This window comes from Oryx dammah, unplaced genomic scaffold, assembly GCF_014754425.2.
Source record: "Oryx dammah isolate SB20612 unplaced genomic scaffold, SCBI_Odam_1.1 HiC_scaffold_22, whole genome shotgun sequence".
In the NCBI taxonomy this organism is placed as follows: domain Eukaryota; kingdom Metazoa; phylum Chordata; class Mammalia; order Artiodactyla; family Bovidae; genus Oryx; species Oryx dammah.
This window is the reverse complement of record NW_024070206.1, coordinates 27,553,028-27,577,534: the sequence shown is the minus strand read 5'-3', so window position 1 is coordinate 27,577,534 and position 24,507 is coordinate 27,553,028. Positions and strand designations below refer to the sequence as shown.

At 46.5% G+C, this 24,507-nt stretch overlaps 1 protein-coding gene across 1 annotated transcript in view; it reads right to left on the bottom strand.

Annotated features, from left to right (window-relative positions):
• Window positions 1-21,941, bottom strand: part of GATA6 (GATA binding protein 6) — a 31,481-nt gene extending 9,540 nt beyond the window's left edge. Inside the window, exons 1-6 of the mRNA XM_040264719.1 lie at window positions 21,633-21,941; window positions 19,061-20,229; window positions 14,694-14,860; window positions 10,889-11,014; window positions 9,742-9,829; window positions 9,546-9,649 (exon numbers count right to left, since the gene is read on the bottom strand). Of these exons, the coding sequence (XP_040120653.1) occupies window positions 9,546-9,649; window positions 9,742-9,829; window positions 10,889-11,014; window positions 14,694-14,860; window positions 19,061-20,186 (1,611 nt within the window). The 5' untranslated portion in view covers window positions 20,187-20,229; window positions 21,633-21,941. The remainder of the gene's footprint in view (window positions 1-9,545; window positions 9,650-9,741; window positions 9,830-10,888; window positions 11,015-14,693; window positions 14,861-19,060; window positions 20,230-21,632) is intronic.
• Between the last annotated feature and the right edge of the window lie 2,566 nt (window positions 21,942-24,507).

The following is a 24,507-nucleotide window of genomic DNA, read 5'->3' as shown; positions in this document are numbered from 1 at the left end:
AACAAATTCTTTACTGAGAAGAGTTCATCAGCCACCCCCTTGAGCCCTCTTCCCCCTTCCGGGCCTGAATTAATTGGCCAGGTTACATCCATAGGCTGCTGCTGCTGCTGCTGCTAAGTCGCTTCAGTCGTGTCCGACTCTGTGACTCCATAGACGCCAGCCCATCAGGCTACCCTGTCCCCGGGATTCTCCAGGCAAAAACACTGGAGTGGGTTGCCATTTCCTTCTCCAATGCACAAAAGTAAGAAGTGAAAGTGAAGTCGCTCAGTCATGTCCGACTCTTCGAGACCCATGGACTCCAGCCATCCAGGCTCCTCTGTCCATGGGATTTTCCAGGCAAGAGTACTGGAGTGGGGTGCCATTGCCTTCTCTGATCCATAGGCTAGACGCTGCTATTTTTAAGGAGGAAAATTCTTCTTCTATAGACACACTCTACTCTGGGCAAAGAAGCAAACTGTTTTACACGTTTGTACACACAAACAGCAAGCATGCTGTGATGAAGGCTGGCCCCAAGTTTACAAGGACCCTGGGTTTATCAGTAAGAGCCTGATATACTGAAAAAGTTCCTTCGTTCTTTTCCCCCACAGCTTCCATAAGATGTTATGGAAAAATCCGAACTACCTTTTTGGCCAAACTGATACAAGTCTAAATTGCAGGGGGAAAAGGGTTTGTCCCACAACTTGAAATCACTGGCCTCCTGAAGAAAAGGTTTATCTTCTGAAATGAACCAAAATGGATGACTTTAGTAAAATTCAGTGGTAAAAGACCCAGTGGCAAGATAAAAAACCTGGTGGATCAGGATCTTAACTTTTAAAAATTAGCTATAGGAGCTTGGATGAGCCCCCTGCTCTGGCCACCTCCGCTAGAGAAAATGGACAGCAGTCCACGAACCCAGCAACACTGACAAGAAAGCATTATGGGAAAAAAAAGTAAGCAAGCATTATGAAACTGCTAAGAATCACAACAAATGAAAAATCGTTGCTATCAGGGAAATAAAAGTATTTAAACACAGTTACTTTGTTAACATAATAGCTTTATGTCTCTAAATTCCCTCCATGAAGAAAGTAAAGATTTATGTCTAATGTCTTGGGATGGAAAAAAAAAATGCCATGCAAATAAAGCACATCACTATCAACTTCCAAGGTCATATTTAAACAGTGCTAGTCTTCTTGAGCTTCAAAGCTGTCTGTAGGCATCTCCCACTTATGCTACACTCTATTCCTAAGGACCAGATGGTGGGAATTATTTTTCCCCTTTAGTAGAGGGAGGAAAACAGGGGCTTTACAAAACCTTGGCAGCTCACTATAGTCACACACAGAGCTGGAGCTAGCGCCTGGCTGCCTGACTGTGTCCTTCCAGCTGTTAATCCGTGAACCCAGAGAATAAACTTCAGACCATACTCAGGCTCCACCATGAATCAGATGACTAAACATAATGAGAGCTTTCAATTACAAGTATTGTTTCCCTGGTGGTTCAGTAGTTAAGGATCCGCAAGCAATGCAGAAGATGAAGGAGACCACGGTTTGATCCCTGGGTCGGGAAGATTCCCTGGAGGAGGGCGTAGCAATGCACTCCAGTATTCTTGCCTGGAGAATCCCACGGATAGAGGAGCCTGACGGGCTACAGACCATGGGGTCGCAAAGAGGCAGACACGACTGAAGTGGCTGGGCACTTGTTCACGTGCTGTGTTTAATAGAATAAAAATATGATTCTGAAGCGTGTTCACCAGCTCTGGTAAAACCATGCCATGCTAACAGCTACCAAAAGGGGCCATACGCCAAGTAAATTATCATTTAAACATTGTCAAGTAATGACTTGGAATTGTTTACTCAAAAGACTCCAAATACCTGTTATTTGTTCAAATTGTTCTTAAAATCTAGGGTGAATAAAATCATCTCTTTTCACTTCAGCTCACAAACGCGTGAGCACTTGCCCTGATGTGGTAGCCGAATCATGAATGATCGCCTGTGTCAAGACCTGTCTTTGGAGATGCTTTTTAAAATTATTCAAATTTCAGAGAAAATTAACAAATTGGTCTAAACACAAAGCTAACAGATTGTATTTAATTCATATCCATTAGATCTTCATATTGCTAGTAACTCTTTTGGCAGACACCCATGAAATGCATAATAAATTACTTTTTGTTCCAGTAAAGGAATTCATTTTCTTCGAAGATTCATTTAGCAATAACATTTCAGGGCACCCTAAGCCAGATTTCTTAAATTTGGCTGTGTTTTCTCGTAACATTATTTCATGTTTTGTGACAATTTTGTATATTCTTATAGAGGCAGAAGAAAAAAAAAATCAGAGTATCTGTAATCTGCAAAGAAAAGTTGTGTTCTGAGATGAATCCGTCTAACTTGAGGCCATAACTAAGGCGACACCCAACCCACACTATTCTTTACCTAGCATTCTAGCTTTCAGATTGTGACAATGAGTCACTTATTAAACAAACCACAGTCCTGTGATAAATTGGGTGGACACATAGGTTACAAACTAAAGAGGGAAACAGCTTTACTGTTTCCTAACAGACATACAGACTCATTGGGTATCAGTGTATTAAGTGTATTTCTAACCACCATCCTCCTCAGGACACAAGCACACAAGGATTAAAAACAAAAAGAAAAAACCGGGAAGTCTCAAAAAGGCCCTCAAATCAAAATGAAACTATGCAAACTCCACATGCTTCCACACTCCTTGCCAGGGTGACGTGTGACTTTCTCAGTGAAGGCCAATGTGGTCAGACAGGAACGTGAGTGAGTTATTAGAAGGGGCTGTGAAAGAAGAAAAGAAAGGGAGCCTGGCACGTAAGGAGCGTGAAGATAAAATGCCAACAAAATATTTATGTTCATGGCTTGCAGCAAGTGGCGAGTGGTATATTAATAACTGCGATGATGGGCCGACTCCCTGGGAGCGGTGGGAGACGTCGGCTCCAGCCCCGGCTGCAAGGCGGGCTTGTCTTGTGACCTTATGGAGTCACTCCGGATCCTGGTTTACAAATGAGCCCCTCATAATACCTAAGTGCAACTCTCTCCCATACCCTCGTGCAAGATTAATGCCTTTTTAACTCTTTTTATTCATTTAGAGAAAAAAAAATATCTTGGACTATAAACTCTTACGTGGGGGAAATGGACGCTAGCCTCTGTAAGAAATGCTTTTTAATGATTTTATAAAAATTAAATTGAAGGCAATTTGCATATTCTGCAAGTTCCAACTCACTTGGCACTCACTAAGCACAGGTTTAAATCCCACTTCAAAAGGATTTTGGTACCTCGATCTTGTGTTTCATATTTTAAGGGAGACTTTTTACCATCATATAGGCATGTCAACACAGTAAACTTGCCTATCTATTTTTTTTTCCCTATTACCCAGCTAACAAAGCCCTAGAAATGCAATGGGTTTTATTAATAAGTATATGTAACAAGAAAATGTATACACTATAGCTTATATATTTGGTCATGAGCAAATCACTTCTACGGTGCTATTCTCCTAGCTGTACCATCAGCCAAAACTAACCAAAATTAATCAGATTTCTTTAAGAAAATGCCGTTTCTTCCCTCTAAAGACTTCAACAGCGCGTGTACTATCACATATGAATTCAGTGCACTGTAACGGTTAAAAACACTGACTCTGAATCTGCCAGGCCTGGATCCAATTTCAAGCCTGTCTCTTAATCCGATACATAACCTTGGGCCTATCACTGAGTGTCACTCCCCAAAATAGAAAATAGAAAAAGATACCTCATTTGTACAGTGATAATTGGGAATAAAAAAGATACATAACATAAAACAACTGGAACATAAAAGGTACTTGGTAAGTTAGTCTCCTGCCTTCCTACATCCCACAATCTTACAAATGAGAAAGTACAAGAAACAGAGAAAACTCTGCAACCACCATGATGATTAATCCACTAACACCCGATTCTTGAGTGCCCTAAAGGTGTGTGTGGAACATTCAATGTAAGAGCTAAGCAGGAACTTTGGTCCCCACTTCAGCAGCCTCTTAAATCTTCTCTTTCTGACACGTGAGGCCCTCTGAGTGAAAGCAACTCCAACTGTATGTAGGTCCTTCATGAATGTTCCTTTCAGCTATCTAACCACTCTAAGGATAATTAATAATAATAGAAGCTTTAATTGTGTGGCCAATCATTATGTCGAGTAAATCCAAAGTAGTTCAACTACTCAGGGGAAAAGACAGTGGAATATAAAACTTACTAATAAAGAAAGAAGCTACGTGACTCAAGGGATGTTTTCCCGTTTTAATCATAGGATGCAAATATTAACATATAAAATAAAATCCATAAAAAGAATATAAAAGATTAACTTGCCAAGTACCTAACCTTTCTTCAGAGGCCTTATAAAGACATCCAGACAGCCCAAGAAATGTCAGTCCCTAAATCACTACCCCTCATCTACGAGCACTTAAGCACTTAACTCTTTCAAACCACTTCTAGCATGAGATTTAGCACCATGCAGCCCAGAGGTATTGCTTCTGACAAGGTCATTGCATAAAGCTGTTACCAAGGGGAGGCTGCAGGGAAAAGAGTCTCCCTAGGCAGACAGCCTCCCTGAGGTTAAAGGAGGCAGGAACTGAGATACCTATTCAGCACAGAGAAACGGACCAATGAGCAAGGCCCACCCAAAAGCAGAGACCCACCCACCCAGAGAGGAATCAGAGGTGCGATCCCTGTGTCTCAGTCTAAGGACGCCTGCCTCTCTCCCAGGAAGCCGTCTATCACCAAGCACCAACCACAAAGTGAGGAAATGAATCCCTATCACTAACACGCCCTCCCTAATAGTCTCCATTCTGAAGGGTCACCTGGCAGCCACCCCGAAACCATCTTGCCCCCAAGGAGCCCCTAGGGACCAAGAAACCAAACATTCTAAGTTCTAAGGTCAGGACACACCACAAGTTTCAAGAGGGAGTTTTCCTTGCTTGTAAAATGCACAAAAAAGGATCATGTGAGCATTAGTTTACATCAATTATCAAAACACGTCCAGTTCAGGATGGCTTAATTGTCAGACTATAACTACATGGTTGACGAGAAACCACAGTAGGTATTAGAGAAAGTACACCATTTAGAAATGAACTTAGTGTGGACCCTACCTAAGGCTTAATATGGACTTGAAAGCAGTTTGAAATATCTGCCTTCCACCTAATGGATCCATCTCATCTCCTGCTGTTGTCTTTTTACACCATAAGCTCAGCCATACTGAATTCCTAAAACTGTGCCCTTGAAGAATCATAGCTACCCATGGTCTTCTTCCTGGAGGCCTTGGGTCCCAATTCTTCCCCTACAAAAATCCTCCACAACTAATTCAGATTTCCTTTCCTCTGTGAAGCCGTTTCCAACCCTGTACTCGGAATTCACGGCTCCCTACTTTTTGACTTCTACTTTGTTGTTCATTTATAGCTTTTTCAAATCTCATCTGTCTGTACATACATGCTCCCACCACTATCACCACATTATGAGCAATCCAATGTCTGGAACCTTGTTTTACTACATGAAAAACAGTGTCACCCCAGCACAATGCTCCTTAAATAGAACAATGACTGCAAGGCAAAGGCTACTCAGAAATTTGTGTTTATTTCAACATTATGTGTTCAGTGATGACTTCAACATTATATTTGCACTGTTAATATAAATTTAAGTAGGCTTTAACTTTTTAAAATAATCCTCAACAGAACTTCTTTCAGGCGGGCAAAATATGTTCAGTGATTTCTTATTCTCAGACATTGTCTTATTGTTCATTTTCTCACCAAATTAATCCTCCCTGTCCCAAAGAAAATTAAGAGAAATACCCTTTATCTAAAAATTGGGGGATGAGTTATAAACATATGGCACAAGTATATGTAGAATATATATACACACACACTCTATGTATGTGAGTACATATCCAAAGTATCCTCCAATTTTATAAATTTTTAGCTACAAGTCCTAAGAGGGATAGGAGTCTACAGAGGCTACTTGTTAAACCTTATTTGGGAATTGCTGAAACAAAATGTTATTATATTTGTCTAATAACAATAACAACAAATACCATAAAAATACAACTCAAGGAATGGAATTGAGTGAAAGATTTAAATATTCCTATAATCCACAGAGAACACAAATGGCAAAGAAAATCTGATGTCTATTCAGGTCCACTAAAGACTCATTTTTCAGTAAATTTACAGCTATAAGAAAATTTTACACTGAATAAAAAAACTACTCTGGGGAAATTTAAGTTCCAAAGTCACAAAATTAATCAACGTATCAAAAATTAAGTTCAACACATTTCTCAACCCAAAGAATTCCATACAAGAAATTGATTCTAAAATTCTGATCAACACAGAAAAAAATAAGGAAAAGAAAAATGAAAGATAATACGGTCTAGTGAATAATAAGTGTCATATAAATGAAAGCAAATAAATCATTTATTGCAATCATTTTTTAAAAATTCTAAAAGGAACAAGACAGGGGTTATTTTACTATCAGGCTGCGCGGCAGCAGCAACAGGTTTTCCTGTTTTCATAAAGGAGACAAACTGCCCTCCCTCCACCTCCCAAACCACACCACACGGGCACAGCCTGCAACAGAGAAGCTGAGTTCTAAGGGAGCCAGGTCAGCGAGCTGATGACCGTGAGAAGGAATTAGACAGAAGTCCAGTTAAAACACAAAGGGGCATCGCTTCTTAGCCTTTTGGCTAAAATCAAGTGTAAAACACAAAGGAGCAACAGAAAGCTAAGACATGCCAAAAAGTCAACAGCATGAAGCTTCAGAGCAGTGCAAAAATGATTTTCCTATCTCTCCCGCTAGAATACTCCAGTCCAGCCAGATCTGCTCAGGTACCAGGTCCTCAGAAGACCATCGCTGAACGTGCCCACCGGCGGGGGCCTCGGAACGTAAAAGAAAGAAGTCCTCTAGGACTGCCTGCTGGTGATCTCCAGCAGCTGATTCTTCAGACGGGAATTAACACAACCAGTCTGATAGGTCTCTTCTCAAAGACCCGACTTCTCTGCTTTAACTCACGATCCTTAAGGAAGGTGGGAGAAGCAGATATGTAGCCACTGACGTCTCTAAGTCGAGCACGTGGCCCGTTTCCTTGTCCCACTGGGAGCGTGCCTATGATCACCCTTTGTTCTGGAGTTCAGTCGTCCCTATTAAACCAAGACTTCCCTGCAGGACTAATTTCCACCCCGCCTGTCACAGGGGCCGCTGGAGATCCACAGTGCGGACTTATCACCACAGGAGGTTTAAGGGTCAAGCCAAAGAAGGAACCCTGGGCTACAGACCAAATACACCTTTGCTACGGAGATATAGCAACATCCCCTTTAGGGCTCACAAAATCCTATAAGCAGTCGGTCACAATAACAGCTGTCCTCCAACATCATAAACTGAGACCTAAGTGGGAACATGTCACATCTTTGTCAACACAGCCGCCTTTCACAAACGCTTCTGCCAGCTGCTCACAGCTAACGCCTCCAGCAGACTCTTCATGGCACCTCCGCTGCCACAGTGGTCACGCGCACGCAGAACCGGTCAGCCCAGGAGGGTCAAGGGACCGACAAAGATACACCCTGGCGCTCATGGGGACACCACTGAGTCGGCTTCAATTATCCTTGGAGGGGACAGTTTCCATAAGGCGGCGAGCAGGTTGGCTTCCGCCAAGTAAGCCTGCTTCCCCCAACGGCCCTAAGATCCCCTGGAGAAGGGAATAGATACCCACTCCAGTATTCTTGCCTGGGAAATATCATGGGCAGAGGAGTGTGGCAGACTACAGTCTATGGGGTCACAGAGTAGGACATGACTGAGTGACTAACACACTTTCATTCTACATAATTGCTTCTGAGGACTTAGGGCTTAATAAAGGAAATTTTAAAACAATATTGATCTTTTCATTTCCTTACAAGTAACTTCTATTCACCACTTTAGACTCTTTAAGTTACATGTTAGCCTCTTGTTAAAAAAAAAAAAAAAAGTCCTTCACCAGCATTCACCTTTATGAAGGTAATAAAGGCAAGAATGTTCTTTAAGAACATGTGTCTGCAACAAATAACAGCAAAAAAGCTTTTTCTGTTTTGAAACTCTGAACCTGTTTATTAAAGAACCCCCCCCCAAAAGAGCTTGAATTGGAGGATAAAGAAAATATCAAATATCGTTTAAAGCAGTTTAAAAACAGATTATTTTAATGTCTAATTTTTGTTAGTTTAAGGCAGCAAAAATACCAGCTCCAAGGTTCCCAGTTCAAAGACACCTCGAGGGCAGTAGTTTCAATTTCACCTGCGGTGATTGTTCAAAAACACAAATTTCCAAGCCCCACCCCTAGAGACGCTGACTCAGAAAACCCAGGGTGGAGCCCAGGAATCTGTAGTATTTCAAAGTATCCCAAATAAAGCAAAATTCAATGGAAAAAAGAATTACTAAGTAGGGATTTTAATGCTAATGTTTCATCCTAAACTAGTCTCAGTGTAATCCTCACCCAGGGCACTTTGCAAAAACCTGCCGCCCCAGGGCCAGCCTGCATCTCTGAGGGCCAGGGTGCGGCCAGGTCATTTTTAAAGGGCATTCCAGGTAAATCTGGGAAACCCTAGGGTGGGAAAGTGCTCTTCACTTGAGAAAAACTGAGTTTGAATCATGGCTTTACTGAAACTAAGTCTGTGATCTGCACCAAAACTCAGGCATCCTCAGGCTGAAATAAGCCTGGGTACAATCAAGGAACATTAGAAGAAGGCAAGGCTGCCCAGCCCGGCAGAGGACCAGCAGTTAGGTGAAGATCAGTGAATACAGCAGCACGTGGCTCATGGTGATGACGTATTGCTTTGGGTAGATGATTTAAAAAAAAAAAAAGTGGGGAAAGAAGGAAGAGAAGAGGAGAACAGAAAAGGCTGGAGTCAATAAGATTTGTTGTTGTTTAGTTGCTCAGTTGACTCTTTTGCAACCCCACGGATTATAGCCCACCAGATTTCTCCACCCCTGGGATTTTCCAGTCAGGAATATTGAAGTTGGTTGCCATTGCCTTCTCCAGGGGATCTTCCCAACCCAGGGATCAAACCTGCAGCTGCTTCATCTATTGGCAGGCAGATTCTTTACCACTGAGCCACCAGGGAAGACGTTGATAAGATAAGCAAAAGCAATTTAAATATCATGGGCATTGGGATATATAAAACCATTGAGTTGTGGTACTTTTCCTGATCTACACTAGAAATATATAGATATACATACATAGGTACGTATACACATACACACATATATAAACTCAGATAAAAACCTGGAAATAAAACAATTTAAAGCACTTCAAACCCAAACTTCTTGCTTTTACTTAGGTTAATTCAACCATAAAAAAATGATATAGATCTTAATTAAGAGGTTTGTAAAGTACTTAAGTTTGTCATTTTGTTGACATTTAAATGTAATTTCCTCTAAAAACTATTCTTAGGTATCAGCTAACTAAACTGAACTGTTGGTTTAGATTATTGTACTACCAGATAAGATAAAATTGGAGATAATATACAGGAGAGCAACTCACTAGCTCAGAAAGAGTCTATGCTGTTTTAACACTTACCCCTGAGGCTGCCGGTTGTGTGGTGGGGGAAGCATTTTTGCTGCAGTCATCTGCGTTAGAAGAGGTGGAAGTTGGAGTCATGGGAACAGAATTATTGCTATTACCTGCAACGGTCAAAATTAACCTCATAAATATACATATACTCTACTAAAGTTGGCAAATATTTTACAGTCGAACAGCATTTTCTTATATTTACCAGAGCAAGCTTTTGACTTATTTATGTTCTTAGGTTTTCGTTTCCTGGTTTGAATTCCCTCTTTTTTCATAGCAAGCGGTCGAGGCACCTAAAAAATTTTTCACATAGGCCATAAGTTTAATAAATATTATACTGCAGAAAAACCAAACTAACTAAAGACCGAACGTCAGTACTAAAGGCCCTCATTTAAAAGAACTTGGCATAAATTTCAATCCAATTTTTATACACACTTCATAGATTCCAACTGCACAAAGACTACACTTTCCCCATCAAATGCAAAGATTCTTGGGGGGGGGGAGGCGGGGGGGTGGGAAATGGGGTGATTTGCCAGGTAGAATCTCTTCCCTCAACTTAAACAACTTTTAATTACGGAGTGAAACCACCGAATTACTTATTTTTATTTCAAAAGAAATTGTGAATTCTTCTTTCTACATATACCAGTTATTTTTCTTTTTAAAATTGGCATATTTTATAATATCTTGTGCTATACTTAAAATGTAGAATCTTTTTAACTAGAGCTATCCAATGTGATGACTCTTCTGTACAGATGTATTTGATTGCACTCACATTTTTAAGCTATAAACTAGTTAGTGTCCATTTCTAGTAGTTTCCATGGTCTTTTTCTTTTTAAGTGTACAGCTTTTTAAAATACACACACTACTATATACAAAATAGATAACCAACAAAGACCTGCTGTACAGCACAAGGAACTATACTTAACCTTCTGTAATAACTTAGGATGGAAAAGAATCTGAAAAAGAATATACACACACATATGGATCGCTGAATCACTGTGCTGTACATCTGAAACACAACATTATAAATCAACTAGACTTCAATTTTACAGCTTAAAAAAAAAAGATTATTACCATCTTACCAGTTCTAAAATGCACATTTCCCACATTTTTGTATTTCTACAATCTGGATGTCTGACTATAGATGTGTGTGAGTTTAACCGGCAGCACTTTTTGTTTCTTACTGGTATGATAATAGTTTCCAGAATAATTAACAGGCCCCTAGCTTCACAAACGTGCGTATACAAAAATCAGACCCTTCACCTCCATGCCCTCCCCTTTGCTGATTTTTTTGAAGCTGAAACTAAGTACAAACAGGACAGTGATACACAGAAGCAGAGGAGGTGGCGCACCCCATGGAGTTTCATGTAGAGTCCACAAGCATTGCACACAGGCTCGCCCTCGGCGTTTCTGCGCCACAAAGTGGTGGTCGTAGTGTGACAGTTGGCACAGGACAATCCAAGCCGCCGGGAGGAAGGCTAGAAAGCAGCACAAGAGAGTGGACAGACATAAGTGCTTTTCACATATAAGCTACACACGTCAATGTGTCGTGTCCCTGCCAGCAACAAGCAGTCCTGGTTATTATAAATAAGCAGTCCCCCCTTGAGGGAAGAAAAAAAAAAAAAACCCTTGAAGTGTAATTAGGTTGACCTTCCTGGACCAAAGTGTGCCCATGTAATATAGATCAACTGACCTGCCCCAGCTCATTAGCATAGATTAAGCAGTCACAATACTGGCCAATGCCTGCTCTCACTGTTGTTGTCAGAGGTCTGAGTAAAGAAATGCAATCAACAAACTGCCTGCCAATGTGTTAAGTGGCTTTGGGGACTCTGCCTCATCTGAAAACTGAGATAACCAGGTCTATTTCTCAGATATGTGCAGAGGAATAAACTAGAAACTGTAGAAAAGCCTATATATATTAATAGAAATGAATTTTGGAAGATGCACAAAAAATTTTTGTAAAGAAACATATTTTAATACATCTCATTAACTATCATCATGATCACCTATTGCCTGAATTTTCTGTATTATCCATTCTCCAAAGGACAAGCAAATTCTACAACACTGTGTTACTGCTGGCCTTGTCTTGGTGATGCTGCTATATTTGATTTACCCTGTCAGTATAGTACTTTTCCTCACGTGGTGGTGGTACTTTAGTCGATAAAATCGTGTCAACCTCTTGCAACCCCAAGGACGGTAGCCTGCCAGACTCCTCTGTCCTTGGGATTCTCTAGGCAAAAATACTGGAGTGGGTTGCCTTTTCCTTCTCAGTACAAAGGGTTAAATTTATCAGAAAAGGTCAACTGTCACTCTGATTTCTATGTTTCCTTTATAGCCATAACATCCTTATGTGGAGTTTATCTTCTCTAAACTATTATGTGTGAATTATAAAGAAGGGCTTTTTAAGCTAGTCTAAGTTCCTACCTAGAATGACAAAAATCTAAATTTGCTTTTCGATTACCTAGATAGGCAACTTTAAAAATGTGCTATGACTTCAGTTTAAAAAAAAAAAAAAAAAACCTATGGGGAAAAAGACCAAAACAAGTTGAAAGATATAGAATTAGGGAAGTTGGCCGGATGATTAATTTAAGAAAAGAAGTTATAAAGAATAGACGACAAAACATAGATTGAGCATGCACTGACTATTCAGATTAAAAGAGAGATTTTCAAAATCTTTGTTGGCAAAGTCAAAAGCTAAAAATTGAATTTTGTTTTTACAACTCACGTCCTGTTGTTATTGCTACAGCATACTCTTTACAGACAAGTTGTAAAACCAAAGAGACACTGGGAAGCCTCTTAGCACTGGCACATTTTTAAGAAGTCAGTGCTAAGAAAGAATCACTTTGACTTTTGGTGGAACCGAGTATGTTTGGCTGACAGAACTATTTGGGAACATGAACTCTTACACCTCGGGTCTTTTTTTTTTTCCTTTATCCTTAAAAGAGAATAACTTCCCAGAAGAGCACTCCTTTCTCTTCATAAATATGAAATAAGTAAATTAGGGACAGGAAAGTTCATTTTATAAACAGGTCATTTATGATAGTTTGCAGTGGAATTTGGAGCCAATGTGAGGCAAACTTGTTATCAGAATTTGCCATTATAACAAAGAACTTTATGACTGTCAACTGCAGATCATAAGTGAAGCCAGTCCCCATAAACATGTGAAATGAAGGTGAGTGGGTTATAAAAGTTTCTTGTAACAAGCGATCTCAGTTATATTCATCGCTAACAAGGAATTCAAGTTACACCATAAATCTCTTATTTTGCAATGTATTACAAGTTCAAATTCACTGTGATTGGTAGCTGTACTGCTGGCTAAACAAACTTGGGTTCAACATTCTATGTCTGAGAACTAACTAGATCCAGCAAAACCATAAATAAGAAGCCCACAGGAGAACTAATTGATAGACACACCCTTCAATTGGTATCATTTATAACCCATTTACAAAGCACATTGTCGGACCTTGGTCACTGCCAAGACACCTGCCATACAGAAGGAAAACTAATAGATTCAGAGATGTTAAAAACTGGGTTTTGTGTTTCCTGTTAACAGTTATTTTTACTGGTAAGTGCACAAAACTAAGGCCACTCTCTAAATATGGATGTTAACAGATCAAATTTAAAATGCCACTAGAAACGAAATGACTACTATTCTGCCAGTGTTTTGCTAAATCTTGAGAAAATGTTGCCCTTCCGGGCTCAGCCAGGACTCTGTTCAATGTGCCTTCTCCCCAAAATAATCATCACCTTCATTGTTCATACATTGGCTAATGCATGAAGACGAGGAACTTCCTTGGAATACTGACCAGCAGTACTTTTTAAATACGATGCATGTAAGAAAAATGAAAAAACACAGGGAGTCAGGCACAGAAGTTAAGGATGCCCTTTGAAGCAAAGTCTAAGCTGCGGGTGACTAACAAGTTTAAGGCACATACACTCATTAAATTAACCTCGGCCACTTTATTTTAAATGCATTAAAAACAAAACAACCATAAAACTAATTGCTTCTCTTTAAGGTGGCAGACTCACATTGTGATGCAATTTCACTCTAATCTATTTAACACAAACAACATGTGTAGCATTTGTTCCTGCTAATTAGAGTATAACAATTAAATAAATTGCTTGGATACTTAAGATGTCTGGCATCTAACTGTAAAATATTTTACTTTAAAAGGTATTAGAGTATGAGTACTTGGCTAAACAAATGTTAGCCTTACAGTGGGGCGTGTGAAAGCTTTCATTTATTTTCTCTAATCAGGACAGCAGTAAATACCCTTTCCTTCTTTAAAACACAGGGGACAATAAGAGATTAATCCCTGAAGAAAAATCAAAATTCCCACACTTTAAATCATAGTGGAATGTGTTGGGATGGTGAAAATCTTCTACTTGAGAAAAATGTGCAGACTGCATTTTCCCCCTCAAGCTCTATGAACAGTAGTTCTCTGAACAGCCAGATTTCAAAATAACAAAAGTTAGAGTAAATAAATTTTTCACTAGACTCAAGGACAATCCAAAGGACGGATGGAATTTGGAGCTAAAACTAATCTGAAGAGGTGCAAGGGGTCTGGAGGTGGAAAGGACAGAGTCAAAGGGATTCGAGACGAGCCTGGGGGACAAGAGTGCTGTGGGTTCCATTTTAACATCCATTTTACCGGATGTTACAGAGGAGCTAGATCTCTTCAAGAAATCGACTCCAAACCAGACCAGAGTCCACAATGAAAAGAAACCTTCACTTGATCTGGGGCTGTAGTCTGTTTCTCTCCCTGGAGGTTACTAACATTACTCATTCCTTGGATCTCCTTCCAAAATTATTTCAGTGCATTTGCAAGTACATCTAGAGATGTGTAAAGATAGGGGGTTGGTACTTTTTTAAAAAGACAGTAGCACACCACACCTTCCTTTTTTTTTTTTTTTTTTTTCATTTAAGGATGGATGTCACTCTGTGTGAATTTGGGCAGAGGGCTGCCTTCATTCCCCTGCGGCTAGTTTCGGGGACGATCTGCCCCGGTGGGCGCTGAAACTACCCGGGACCCCCAATTCGGGTCCGCTCTAGGCCGCGGGCACAGGTGCCGGCCGGGTCGGGCGGGGAGACCCGGGCCCCGCGGGCAGCGCGCGGATCCGGGCCGGGCCGCTGGGGAGGGCGGCGCCCGCACTCACCACGCGCTTCTGCGGCTTGATGAGGGGCCGGCTGAGGCCGTTCATCTTGCTGTAGAGACCGCAGGCGTTGCACAGGTAGTGGCCGGTGCCGTCGCGCCGCCAGAGCGGCGTCTGGATGGAGCCGCAGTTCACGCACTCGCGGCTCTCGGGCAGGTCCTCCAGCAGGTCTGCGGGACGAGAGGCCGGTGAGGTCCCGCCGCGCGCTCGCCCGCCCGCCCGACCGACCCCGCGAACCCCACAACCCGCACCCAGAGTCCCCCGGGCCCGCTCCCGCGCCCTTCCCCACCCGGCCTTTCTGCTCGGCGGCCCAGCCCGGAGCCGGCTGTTGATGTCACCGCGACCGATCTGTTGACCGATTATTTTGTCCGATACTTCTGCACCCCTGGGCGCGCCCCGTGCAAAGCCCTGCAAAGTCCGGTGACAGAGCTAGAAACCCGGCCCGGATCATCCGCCTTCCGTCTCCCCAAGGACCTCGGAGTTGAGATGAGCCGTGGGGTGGTCGGTGTGGGCCCCCTGACCTCTCCTTTCCCGCTGTTCCCAAGCTTTTCAAAACTGAAATCCATCATAATTATGATATACCACTTGCCAAAACCCGAGTAAGCTTTGCAATATTAACAGTGATGGCTCACCCCAGCCTCCACCCGCAAATATCCCCGTAAATACCCCGGGACATAACGAGGCTGTTTTATCTCAAGTAATTTTCTGAAAGTATTTGCTATGGCTACCACTCTTCCTTTTCCTCCATAAAGAACAGACAACTGAAATTAGAGATACTGTTCTTGAGCACTTTTACCAATTAATTAATACTGACTCCTGGGGGGGAAACGCAGTAAGAAATTAGTAAGAACAGAGATGAATGTTAGTTTAATTTTCATGTCACAAAAACCAAACACTAAAATATTATGATTTTAAAATGGGTCTAATTGCTACAATCTACAAAATTTCTACAAACGGTCGATACTGAATGGATTCAGAAAATTACCAGCACTGTTTCAGTGCTAAATCAAAGTTTTTCCTACTTTCCTACACTAAAATTTCAACTTATGTCATCTATTTAAATTAGTATTTGTCATTTTACTGTTTGGTTAGTTTTCCAAAGTTCATTAATTAACCTAAACCTGCTAACTTAAAAAAAAAAAAGCCTTTAGAGTAAATGATTTTAACATTTACTACTTTCCCTTAAATCAGCTAAATATCAACAATTAACTAAAGTGAGATGGGTACTTATCAAGTACTTTTGAAAATATTTGCTTTAAAATAACTGTTTAGAGTTATTTATATTACACAAAATTTAAATGTTACAGTTTGGCTTTTTTCAAGGGGCATTTTGAATCAAATTTTAAAGTAAATAAACATTACACTTTAGAGTTTATTTGAAGACTGTGTTAGCAAAACTTTCTATTCTTTCTCTTTCTATTTGTCAGTGGTTGGTTTATAGCTTGTGTCTACCATCAGCTTTTGTAGAGATATTTCAGTCTGATTTGGATACACAAAAATCTTTAATTCAATTAATATTATTTTCCCTGCAAAACAAGTTTCCTTCCTCCTCAAGAAATAAATTTAAAGAAACTAGCACCCCCCATAACCCCAGTTTAAAGTTGTCATGGGGATACTGCAACTTAGAACACATCACAGAGATTTATTCTTCTCCGCCCTAAAAGCCACTATTGACTACGGTAATCAGTAAAATGCTCAGGACTTCAAGGACACTGAAGTTAAACAAGGTATTTGTCTTTGTTGTTGACTTTAAAATGTTACCTATCAGAGCCCCTCTCCATGGAGAAGTGGGGCATTCCCTGGAGAACCCAGCCCCATGCCTGGCCTCCTTCTCGAAGGATGGGAACAATAAAGAAACTCCCAATAGAAGACTGTGAGCGCCCCAGGTAAATCTCTTTGGTCGGCTGAAAACCTAGAGACAAAATGTAAAGCCCTGCTTGGATAAATAAAATTTAGGAAATTTGCCTATTTTTAATTAAGTAAAATCTACAGCTCCCATTCCCTCCATACTTTTCCCACTCCTTGTTTGGTAGCTTTGATTTTGTAAGCAAAAATGCGACTTTTTATAAAGCACAAAATTTGACTATGCTGGAAGCTCTCTCACCAACAGGCCCCCAGTAAGCCCCCTATTCATCCTAACTTGTCTGCTTTGGGTGCCCCAGGGAGTGACAGACTCTGGGGAGAAGGGTGAAGTCATCCTCAGACTGAGAATGGAACCCAATTCAGCAGGAAAGCTCACCCCCAGCCTCCCCACCACACACCAACCAGCACCAGGGAGAGGTGGACACACCAGGTTTCCAGAGCACGCAACCACACCCCTGCCTTCACACTGAGCCCTGCCATCCACTCAAATCAGTTAAAAGAATGCCTCCATTTTTTTTTTTTAAAATCAGAGTGGAGAAGCAGAGAATAAGGAACCTGGGAGGAGAGGGGCTGGGGGTCAAGGTCTCTCTAGCAGGGGAATACCTGTGGGGACAAGCAAAATTAGGGTCATTCATCTCCCCAGCTCTCAGACTGGCTTATTCTCAGCTGCTTCCTGCCTTCTTAAAAGACTCTTTACACAAAAGTTGGGTGTTCCCAAACCCCTCTCCCTAAAAAAAAAAAAAAAAAAAAAAATCTGAATCTATACAAGACTTTTCTAACTTTGCAGCATCCTACCCAGAAAGCAAAAAAAATAGTGAAAGGATAGACTACGTTTAAAATGAAATAACTTATAACTTGTCTGTAACTGCACCCAACCCCTCTAAAAGGGTTTTCTTCACAGAACCAATCAGTTTAAACAACCCAAGACTTCCATTCTGCCTTTTCGACTGCTGCTCTTCCTCTGTCCCGTGAAATGCTGAAACCGGGCAAAGGGAAATGGAGGTCAGGCTAAGGTGTGTCCGTCAGGCCAGCAGAACTGCCCCCAACACAATTCACACAAGCTTTCAGATTCCCTGCTGGATCCCCAACTTGACAAGCGCCTCACACCCCAACCTCCACCTCCTCCCCATCATTTGAAGATGGGTCTCCCAGTCTCTCTGCTCCCAGGAGCCAGACATGGGTCCCCGTGGAGCAGCAAGAGTGACCTAGCTCTGTTCTCTGCAGTCTCCAAACCTCAACGGGGCCCCTCCCCACCCCCACTCTACACTCAGACCCACAGACTGTAAAGATTTTCGGCCCAATGTTACTGAGAGAGGGAGGTTCAAGTCAGATCCTTCACCTTCAGGCCACTGGCATTCCCAGATTGTCCCTGAGCACAAGACTGGCTGTGCCCCACTTGACCCTCATTTACCAGGACCCCTAAAAGTCCTAAATGAGGAGCCCAGCCCTGGGGAGTGCCAATCCCAGGTGGGATAATTTAGGCTGAAAGGCCTCCTTGTCTTTGCCCCCTTCTGACACCCACAACACCCCTTAAAGAAGCAGTGGACCAAAAGGGGTTTTTTGTGGGTTTTTTTTTTTTTTTTGGTCTTAGGAAACTGTCAAGTTATAGCAAACGCGTGAAATACAAAGACAGACCCCTAAAAGCACGAAGAAGGATCCAGAACCCTGCGGCTGAGGAAAGAAGCCAAAACCCCTTCGTCGGCCCAGACAACAGTTCACACCCTCCCAGCTTGAGCAGGACAAACGCTCTTCAAGAACGCGCAGGGGGTCTTTGACAACTCTTCCCAGCTCACTCCAAACTGCCCCCAGACACTGGAATGGAAAGCATGAGTGGGATTGGAAACTGAAAAATTATTGGCGTGCACTCTGGCGGAGGAATAGGTGTGGGTGCTGGGGTACCCCTGGTCCCAGACTGGAGGTGGGGTGCAGACGGGAGCAGCAGCCGCAGACACCCCGCCTGTTGATGCCAAGCGAAAGGGCCCTTCCACCAGCTTTCCCTCGGGACAGTCACGAGGCTAACCTCTCTGCCTTCCCTCCCAACGAGACGCAGGGAGATGCCAACCAGGTCCTTTTCCACCGTGGGGCTCTTTTAATAAAAACACTCTCCTTGAGAAAAACACACTCAACTCCCGATCTTTGGAGAGCTGAATTGGGTAAGACTGTATCTGAGGAGAGGGTGATTGCCATGCTCAGCACTCGCCTAAAGTCACCTTCCCAAATGGGAGTCCCACCCCTCCACCCGGGAAAACTGGGGTCTGCGACCAGGCTCAGGCCCTGCCGGGTCCCTCCTGGGCTCACTTTCCCCAAAGGCCCACTGCAGTCCCTGGACTGAGGCGTACCGGCGCATCTAGTCTCTCTCGTGCAAAACAGAAGCACCATCGCAACGCGGCCAGACTCCGGGCACCCACACTAGGAGAGCCCCGGAAACAGGGCCAGGGTCAAAAAGCTGCTCCAAACCCGCCTCGCGCCCTCCAACCCGCACGCCACGGCGCGACCCTGGCCCTTACCTGTTCCGGGGCCGCGCGGCACCGGGAGCGGGGCTCCGGCGCGGCTCTGCAGGCTGTGCAGCACCGGGGTCTCGAAGGGTCCGGCGGGCCAGGCGGGCGTCAGCGGGGCCCCTACGTAGGGCGAGTAGGCGCTCGGGTGGTGGTGGTGATGGTGGTGGTACGTCCCGTTCAGCGGCCGCGCGGCCGACAGCGAGCCATACTGGTGCTCGCGGCCGCCCATGGCCGCTAGGCCGCTGCCGCCCCCGCTCACGCCGCCCGCGGCCCCACCGCCGGCCGCCGCGTAGCCCCCGGGGTCCCGGGCCGCGCCGTTGGCTATGGGCGGACTGGGCGAGTAAGGGAAGCGCGCCGAGACGTGCGCCGCGGCTGAGCCGGCGCTGCCGGGCCCCGCCGCCCCGCCGGCCGCCGCGCCGCCTCCGCTGCCATACGGGGGGCTATCGGCCGAGGCCTGGGGCCAGCCGGGGTGCGCGCCAGCGCCCCCCGCGTGATTGGCGGGCCCGCCGCCCGCCCCTTGTAGGTACGGCAGGCCGGGCAGCATGGAGCTTACGCGCGTGGTGGGGACGTAGACCGGGGAGCTCGCGGCGGCCGCGGCTGCAGCGGCGGCGGCCGCCGAGTGCACGAAGCCGCCGGGCGAGCCGTCGTAAGCTGCAGGCCCCTGGCTGGAGAGGGCGGCTAGGGTCTGGTACATCTCCTCCGGCTGCTCGGGCGCGAAAGGGCTCAGCTTGGCGCCGCGGCTGGACCACAGCAGCTTGCTGGCGGTCGCGGCTTGGTCGAGGTCAGCGAAGAGCAGTAGGTCCTCCCAGCTCGACAGGGTGCCCGCGGGGCCCGAGATCCCCGGCGCCGAAGGTCCGTGGGGAGCCCCGAAGGGATGCGAGGCGTAGGGACTGAGCAGCAGCGAGCGGGCCGTGGGTCCCGCCGCCGCCTCCGTGTCGAGCTGCGGCGTCCTGCAGTTGCTGGCGCCGCCGGGGCCGCGCTCCCCACCCCGAGAGCAGCAGGAGGAAGAGGAGGAGATGGGGGAAGGCGGCGTGGAGGGCTCCCGCGCTGGAAAGGCTCCGGAGTCGCTGGCGTCCGCAGGAGGCGCGGCCCCAAGGCGCTTCGGCAGGCACCAGCCGCCGTCAGTCAAGGCCATCCACGGTCCGGCGCCGCTGCAAGCTGACTTTTAGCTCCTGAGACTAGACGGGGAGGGAGACAGGGTCGAGAAGAGAAATTTTTAAAAGGACTTATCAAAGGCGCGGGCTGCACCGCGTCTCACCTCCACTCTTCTCTCCAGCTAATGAGATTCCTCAAAAATCCCATTTTCTGCTCCGGGTTCCAGGGGTGGGGAAGGAGCTTGGAGCCTGCGCAGCCGCCCCAGGGTCCTCCCGGGGCCAGGATACCCGCTCCTCCTCACCCGCAAGGCGTGGATCCCCTCTAGCTCCCTTCCCACCCCCGACGCAGCATCCTTCATCCGCGCGCGCCAGATCCCAGGGGTGACTGGGAGACTGGCCGAGGTTTTCCTTCCGCCCCAAAGTGGCTCCCTGCCGGCCAATGGCACACAAAGGAACTTTTTAAGGAGCCATGAGTGTCTGTGCTGCCTTATCCTGCCTCCGTACCGCGGTCGCTCGCCCAAAATGGGTCGGGGTGAGGGCTGCCCGCGTGAAAATCATTAGCGTAGGGAAGGCAACCTGTCCCCCGAAAACGAAACCGCCGCATTCTCCCACTCGGGCTTTCCCAGAGCTTCCTGGACTGCGCTGAGACAGAACGCGAGCCCTGCAGTGAAATACAACCCAGCCTTGGGAAGGTGGGGCGCCAGGGCGGAGACCGGAGTCTCAGACCTTCGGGACACACAGCTGTGCGGGATGTCCGCGAGGCCGGAATCTCCTGCCCACCCCACGTCCCCGGCGCCACGCACCTTAGGTACCGCTCGCCTATACAGCCGCCAGCGCGTGCGCTCACGCCGGCTGGCCCACGCCGGCCAGGCCACCCCGGCCCACCCCGCGGTCATCCCCAGCCACGGAAAAGCCAGACCGTTCTAGAATCGGACGTCGCGGGGTGGAGCGGAGTGCAGAAAAAAGGAGGGGGAAATGCAAGGGGGTGGGGTGGGGGGACGTGAGACCGCCCCGGAGCCGAGGCCACCCCAAAAGGGAGAGCAGGAAGAATGACAGGGAGACTGGGAGGGGGTGGAGGAGGGAGGTGAACGCAGCCGGACTGGCCTTCTCGGGGCCGCTTCCTCAAATCGCTTCGGCTCATCGGAGATAACCATACCAAAATTAATACCCACACACAGACCCGGGGTAGATAGCAAGAAAGAATTCTCTGCCTGCCTGACTGCCGGCTCCCGCCCCTTTGCGCCAAGATAACTCTGAGATAAGGCTGAGGGCAGATAAGCGCTTCGGGGAGAGGAAAAGACACCATAAGTTGGTCCGCGGTGTCCCGGGAACCTGGGAGCCTGCCGGGAATGGAGAAGGTAGACACCCCCGGAGCCGATCTCGGCCCGCAGAGGGCCGGAGAGCCGAGGCCAAGGGGCCTGCGACTAGGGAGGGGAGGTGCAGAGGGGGAAAGAGGGGAGTTGGGGCAAGAAAGGAAGCAGCCGAACCTCGGGTGGGCGCTGCGCATGGAGAACAGCCGTGGCGGAGGGTGCTCCCGAGCGCGGAGAGGCCGAGGGCGCCGGCAGGCGAGCGCGAGTCCGGGGTCTGCGCGGTGCTGCTGGTGAATAAAAAGGAGAGAGGAGGCGCCTCTTACTGCTCTGCCGGAAAACTGCAGCCTGCGCTCCTGATTGGACTCACCGAGCCCTAAACAAACAGCGCTCGCCGAAGGGTGCCAGGCTGTGGGTCGGAACTGCGTTCTGCGAGCAGCTGGGCGCTGGAGGTGAAGAGGAGGAGGAGGGAGCGAGGGGAGGAGAGAAAAGAGGGTGGGGAGGGGACGCCGAGCGGCGGGGGGAGGGGAGCGCGCCGCCCCGGCAGACAATGAGCCCCGCGCAGCCTGCGGGTGTGGGCTGAGCAGCGAGCGCCGTCCTGGGAGCAGGAGGCCAGTCCATCCAGGGGGCGCCGATCCCGGGGACGCCGGGGGAGGGGCGGAGGTGGCAGAATGCCTGATCTGGCTGGCGACCCACACCCATTCCTCCGCCCTCCGTTACACGCGCGCTCAAGGGGGCGGGTTGGGGGGAGGGGAGGGCGATGGCGCGGGAGGAGTTGACTATGCACAACCCCACGCAGCCACCGCAGCCGGAGCGACCCGCCAGCTCTCGGGTCAGCGCTCCCCCCTAATAAGGGGGAGACCATGCTTTCCTCCGCCGGCCTTCCCCTCTCCTCTCGACCCAGTAAATGAGCTTTTTTTGCTCCACAGTTGTGTGTGACCGACCTTAAACTCTCCCGATCTCTTCTCGAGGTCTTGGTGGCCGTCGGGGGTCTCGTCTCCTGGGATCTAAGAAAGAAAGAACTCGAATGTCCAACTCCCTATCTCTGTCCTACTAAATGTGCTAAATTCCTGGGAAGTTTCGGGAGCTTCCCATCTGCACTCCCCAGCTAACCTGAAACTTTTAATTCGGGGTCACGGTGCACGGAAAGGTTAGTCCCTGAAGTGCGCAGAGTGGAAAGGGGTTTCCACGCCAGTCGCGCCCGGAGGTGCTCTCCCAGTTTGGGTGTCCCGTTTGCTCTGAACTTTCCCTGGAGAACTTCAGGTAAGTCTCAGATAAGTCGTTGGCAAGAGGAGGGGGTCACCTTCCCCGGTCCCAGCGAGAAATACCTCTTCCCCACGCCCCCGCCTTCACATACACACCCCTTCTTCTCTCCCTCCAAATGGTTATCACAACTGTGTACAAACTGATACGGTCCTTGGCTGGCAGAGGGGCTGGAAATGAACGTCGCGGGGTTATCAGCGCCGATCTGTCAGCAGGGCGTCGCGGGGCCGCAGGTTCGTCCTCTGCAGGAGCCGTGATGTATGTCTCGCTCCCTTTCACGCGCAAAAAGGATTTTTTCCAACAGATGTGACCTCGGGAGGCTGTCGAGAGAGAGAGAGTTTTAACTAGGGCAAGAGGAGTTGTTTTGTGGGAATGGATTTTTACAGTTTTTTTTTTTTTTTTTAGGTAAATCGAAGTAAATGATTTTCTAAAGGTCAGTCTCCCTGAAGTGTGTGTGTGTGTTTGTGTATATGTGTGTTTCCAGCTGGAGAAGGGAGAGGCGCCTTAGCAGAGTTGAACCAGGTTAGGTAGAGACTTGGTAAAATAGGGTTTCTAGAGATCATGACACCTCCTGGGTAAATTTATGTTTCCTCTAGATGTAACTGTGAACCTGTGAGTCCTAGGGGACAAGGGGACAGGGCCTGGCAGCCCGAGGGAGGAGGGAACGGCATGGAGAAAGTCGGCGATTCTTTTTTTTCCCCCACATTCTTCGTTGTAAATTGCTGCTAAACACTTCTGAATTTCAAATTGCTACCGAGAAGGTCCATAAACCGTTCTCATCCAATTTAGTCACTTTTATTACATTCCTCTTTACCTCCCCCGACCACTGCGGCGGCTCCCAGTTTCAGCGCGGCCGCAATTCCGAAAGACTGAAGGCAGAAAACTCTGGAAAGACTAGCGACTGGAGCAGGATCCAGGGGCTTTAAAATTTAACCTGGGTTCGATCGAATGCTTCTACCCGAACAGATAACCCGGCGTCCGCCGTTCACTTAGCTCCGACCAGGGCTTCCAATGCCTTTTTTTTTTTTAACCTGAATTCTGACCTAATTTTTACGCAGACTGAGTTTTGCAAAAGCTCGTCTATAAGCCGTTACAGAACGGTTGTGGGCATTTGATTTTCTTTGAGTCCAAGGGTTCTTAAATGTTTCTGAGGTCTGTTCTCAAAAGCAAAGTTTTCTTTTTTAAAATACATACTCAGTGAAGTGATTTCTAATGAAACCAAGTTAACAAATAAATCCTTTGGCTAAGTTGGGAATACAGGCTGTGAATGGCCTCCAAGTTTGAACCCAAAAAAGACTGAGCCCCCTTCCACCCCCCCGCAAGAAACTGATTCCTGCTGTGTGTATTACTTTATATTTGCAATTACGGGGATGACCGTGTAAATTTCTTTGGACAACAGATGATCCCCAGAGACCTGCTTTTCCGGCCACTCCGCAGCAGCCGGGAGAGGGTGCCCTGGCCCCCGGACGGCCGGGACAGAGGTGAGAGGCGGGACGCCCACCAACTTCACTATGTGCGATTTCTAAGGCTCGAGAAAGGACCTGACGTTTTACTCCCGTCCCCCGCCACCCCGCCCCAGAACTCCGATCGCGTTTGAGTATTCCTCAGAACAAAGGTGGGGGCAGGGCGGTAATTGTTTGCTCTCTTGCAAGGTCACAATTTTTTTTTAAAGACTAGTTTTCTTTTTCTTGCCAATTAACTAAAAAATAAAACTGTTTGACCCATGGAATTGATTCAGACAGAAAGCCAGATTGCCTGACCCTTCCAGTTTGCAGTTTTCCCAACGCATCGA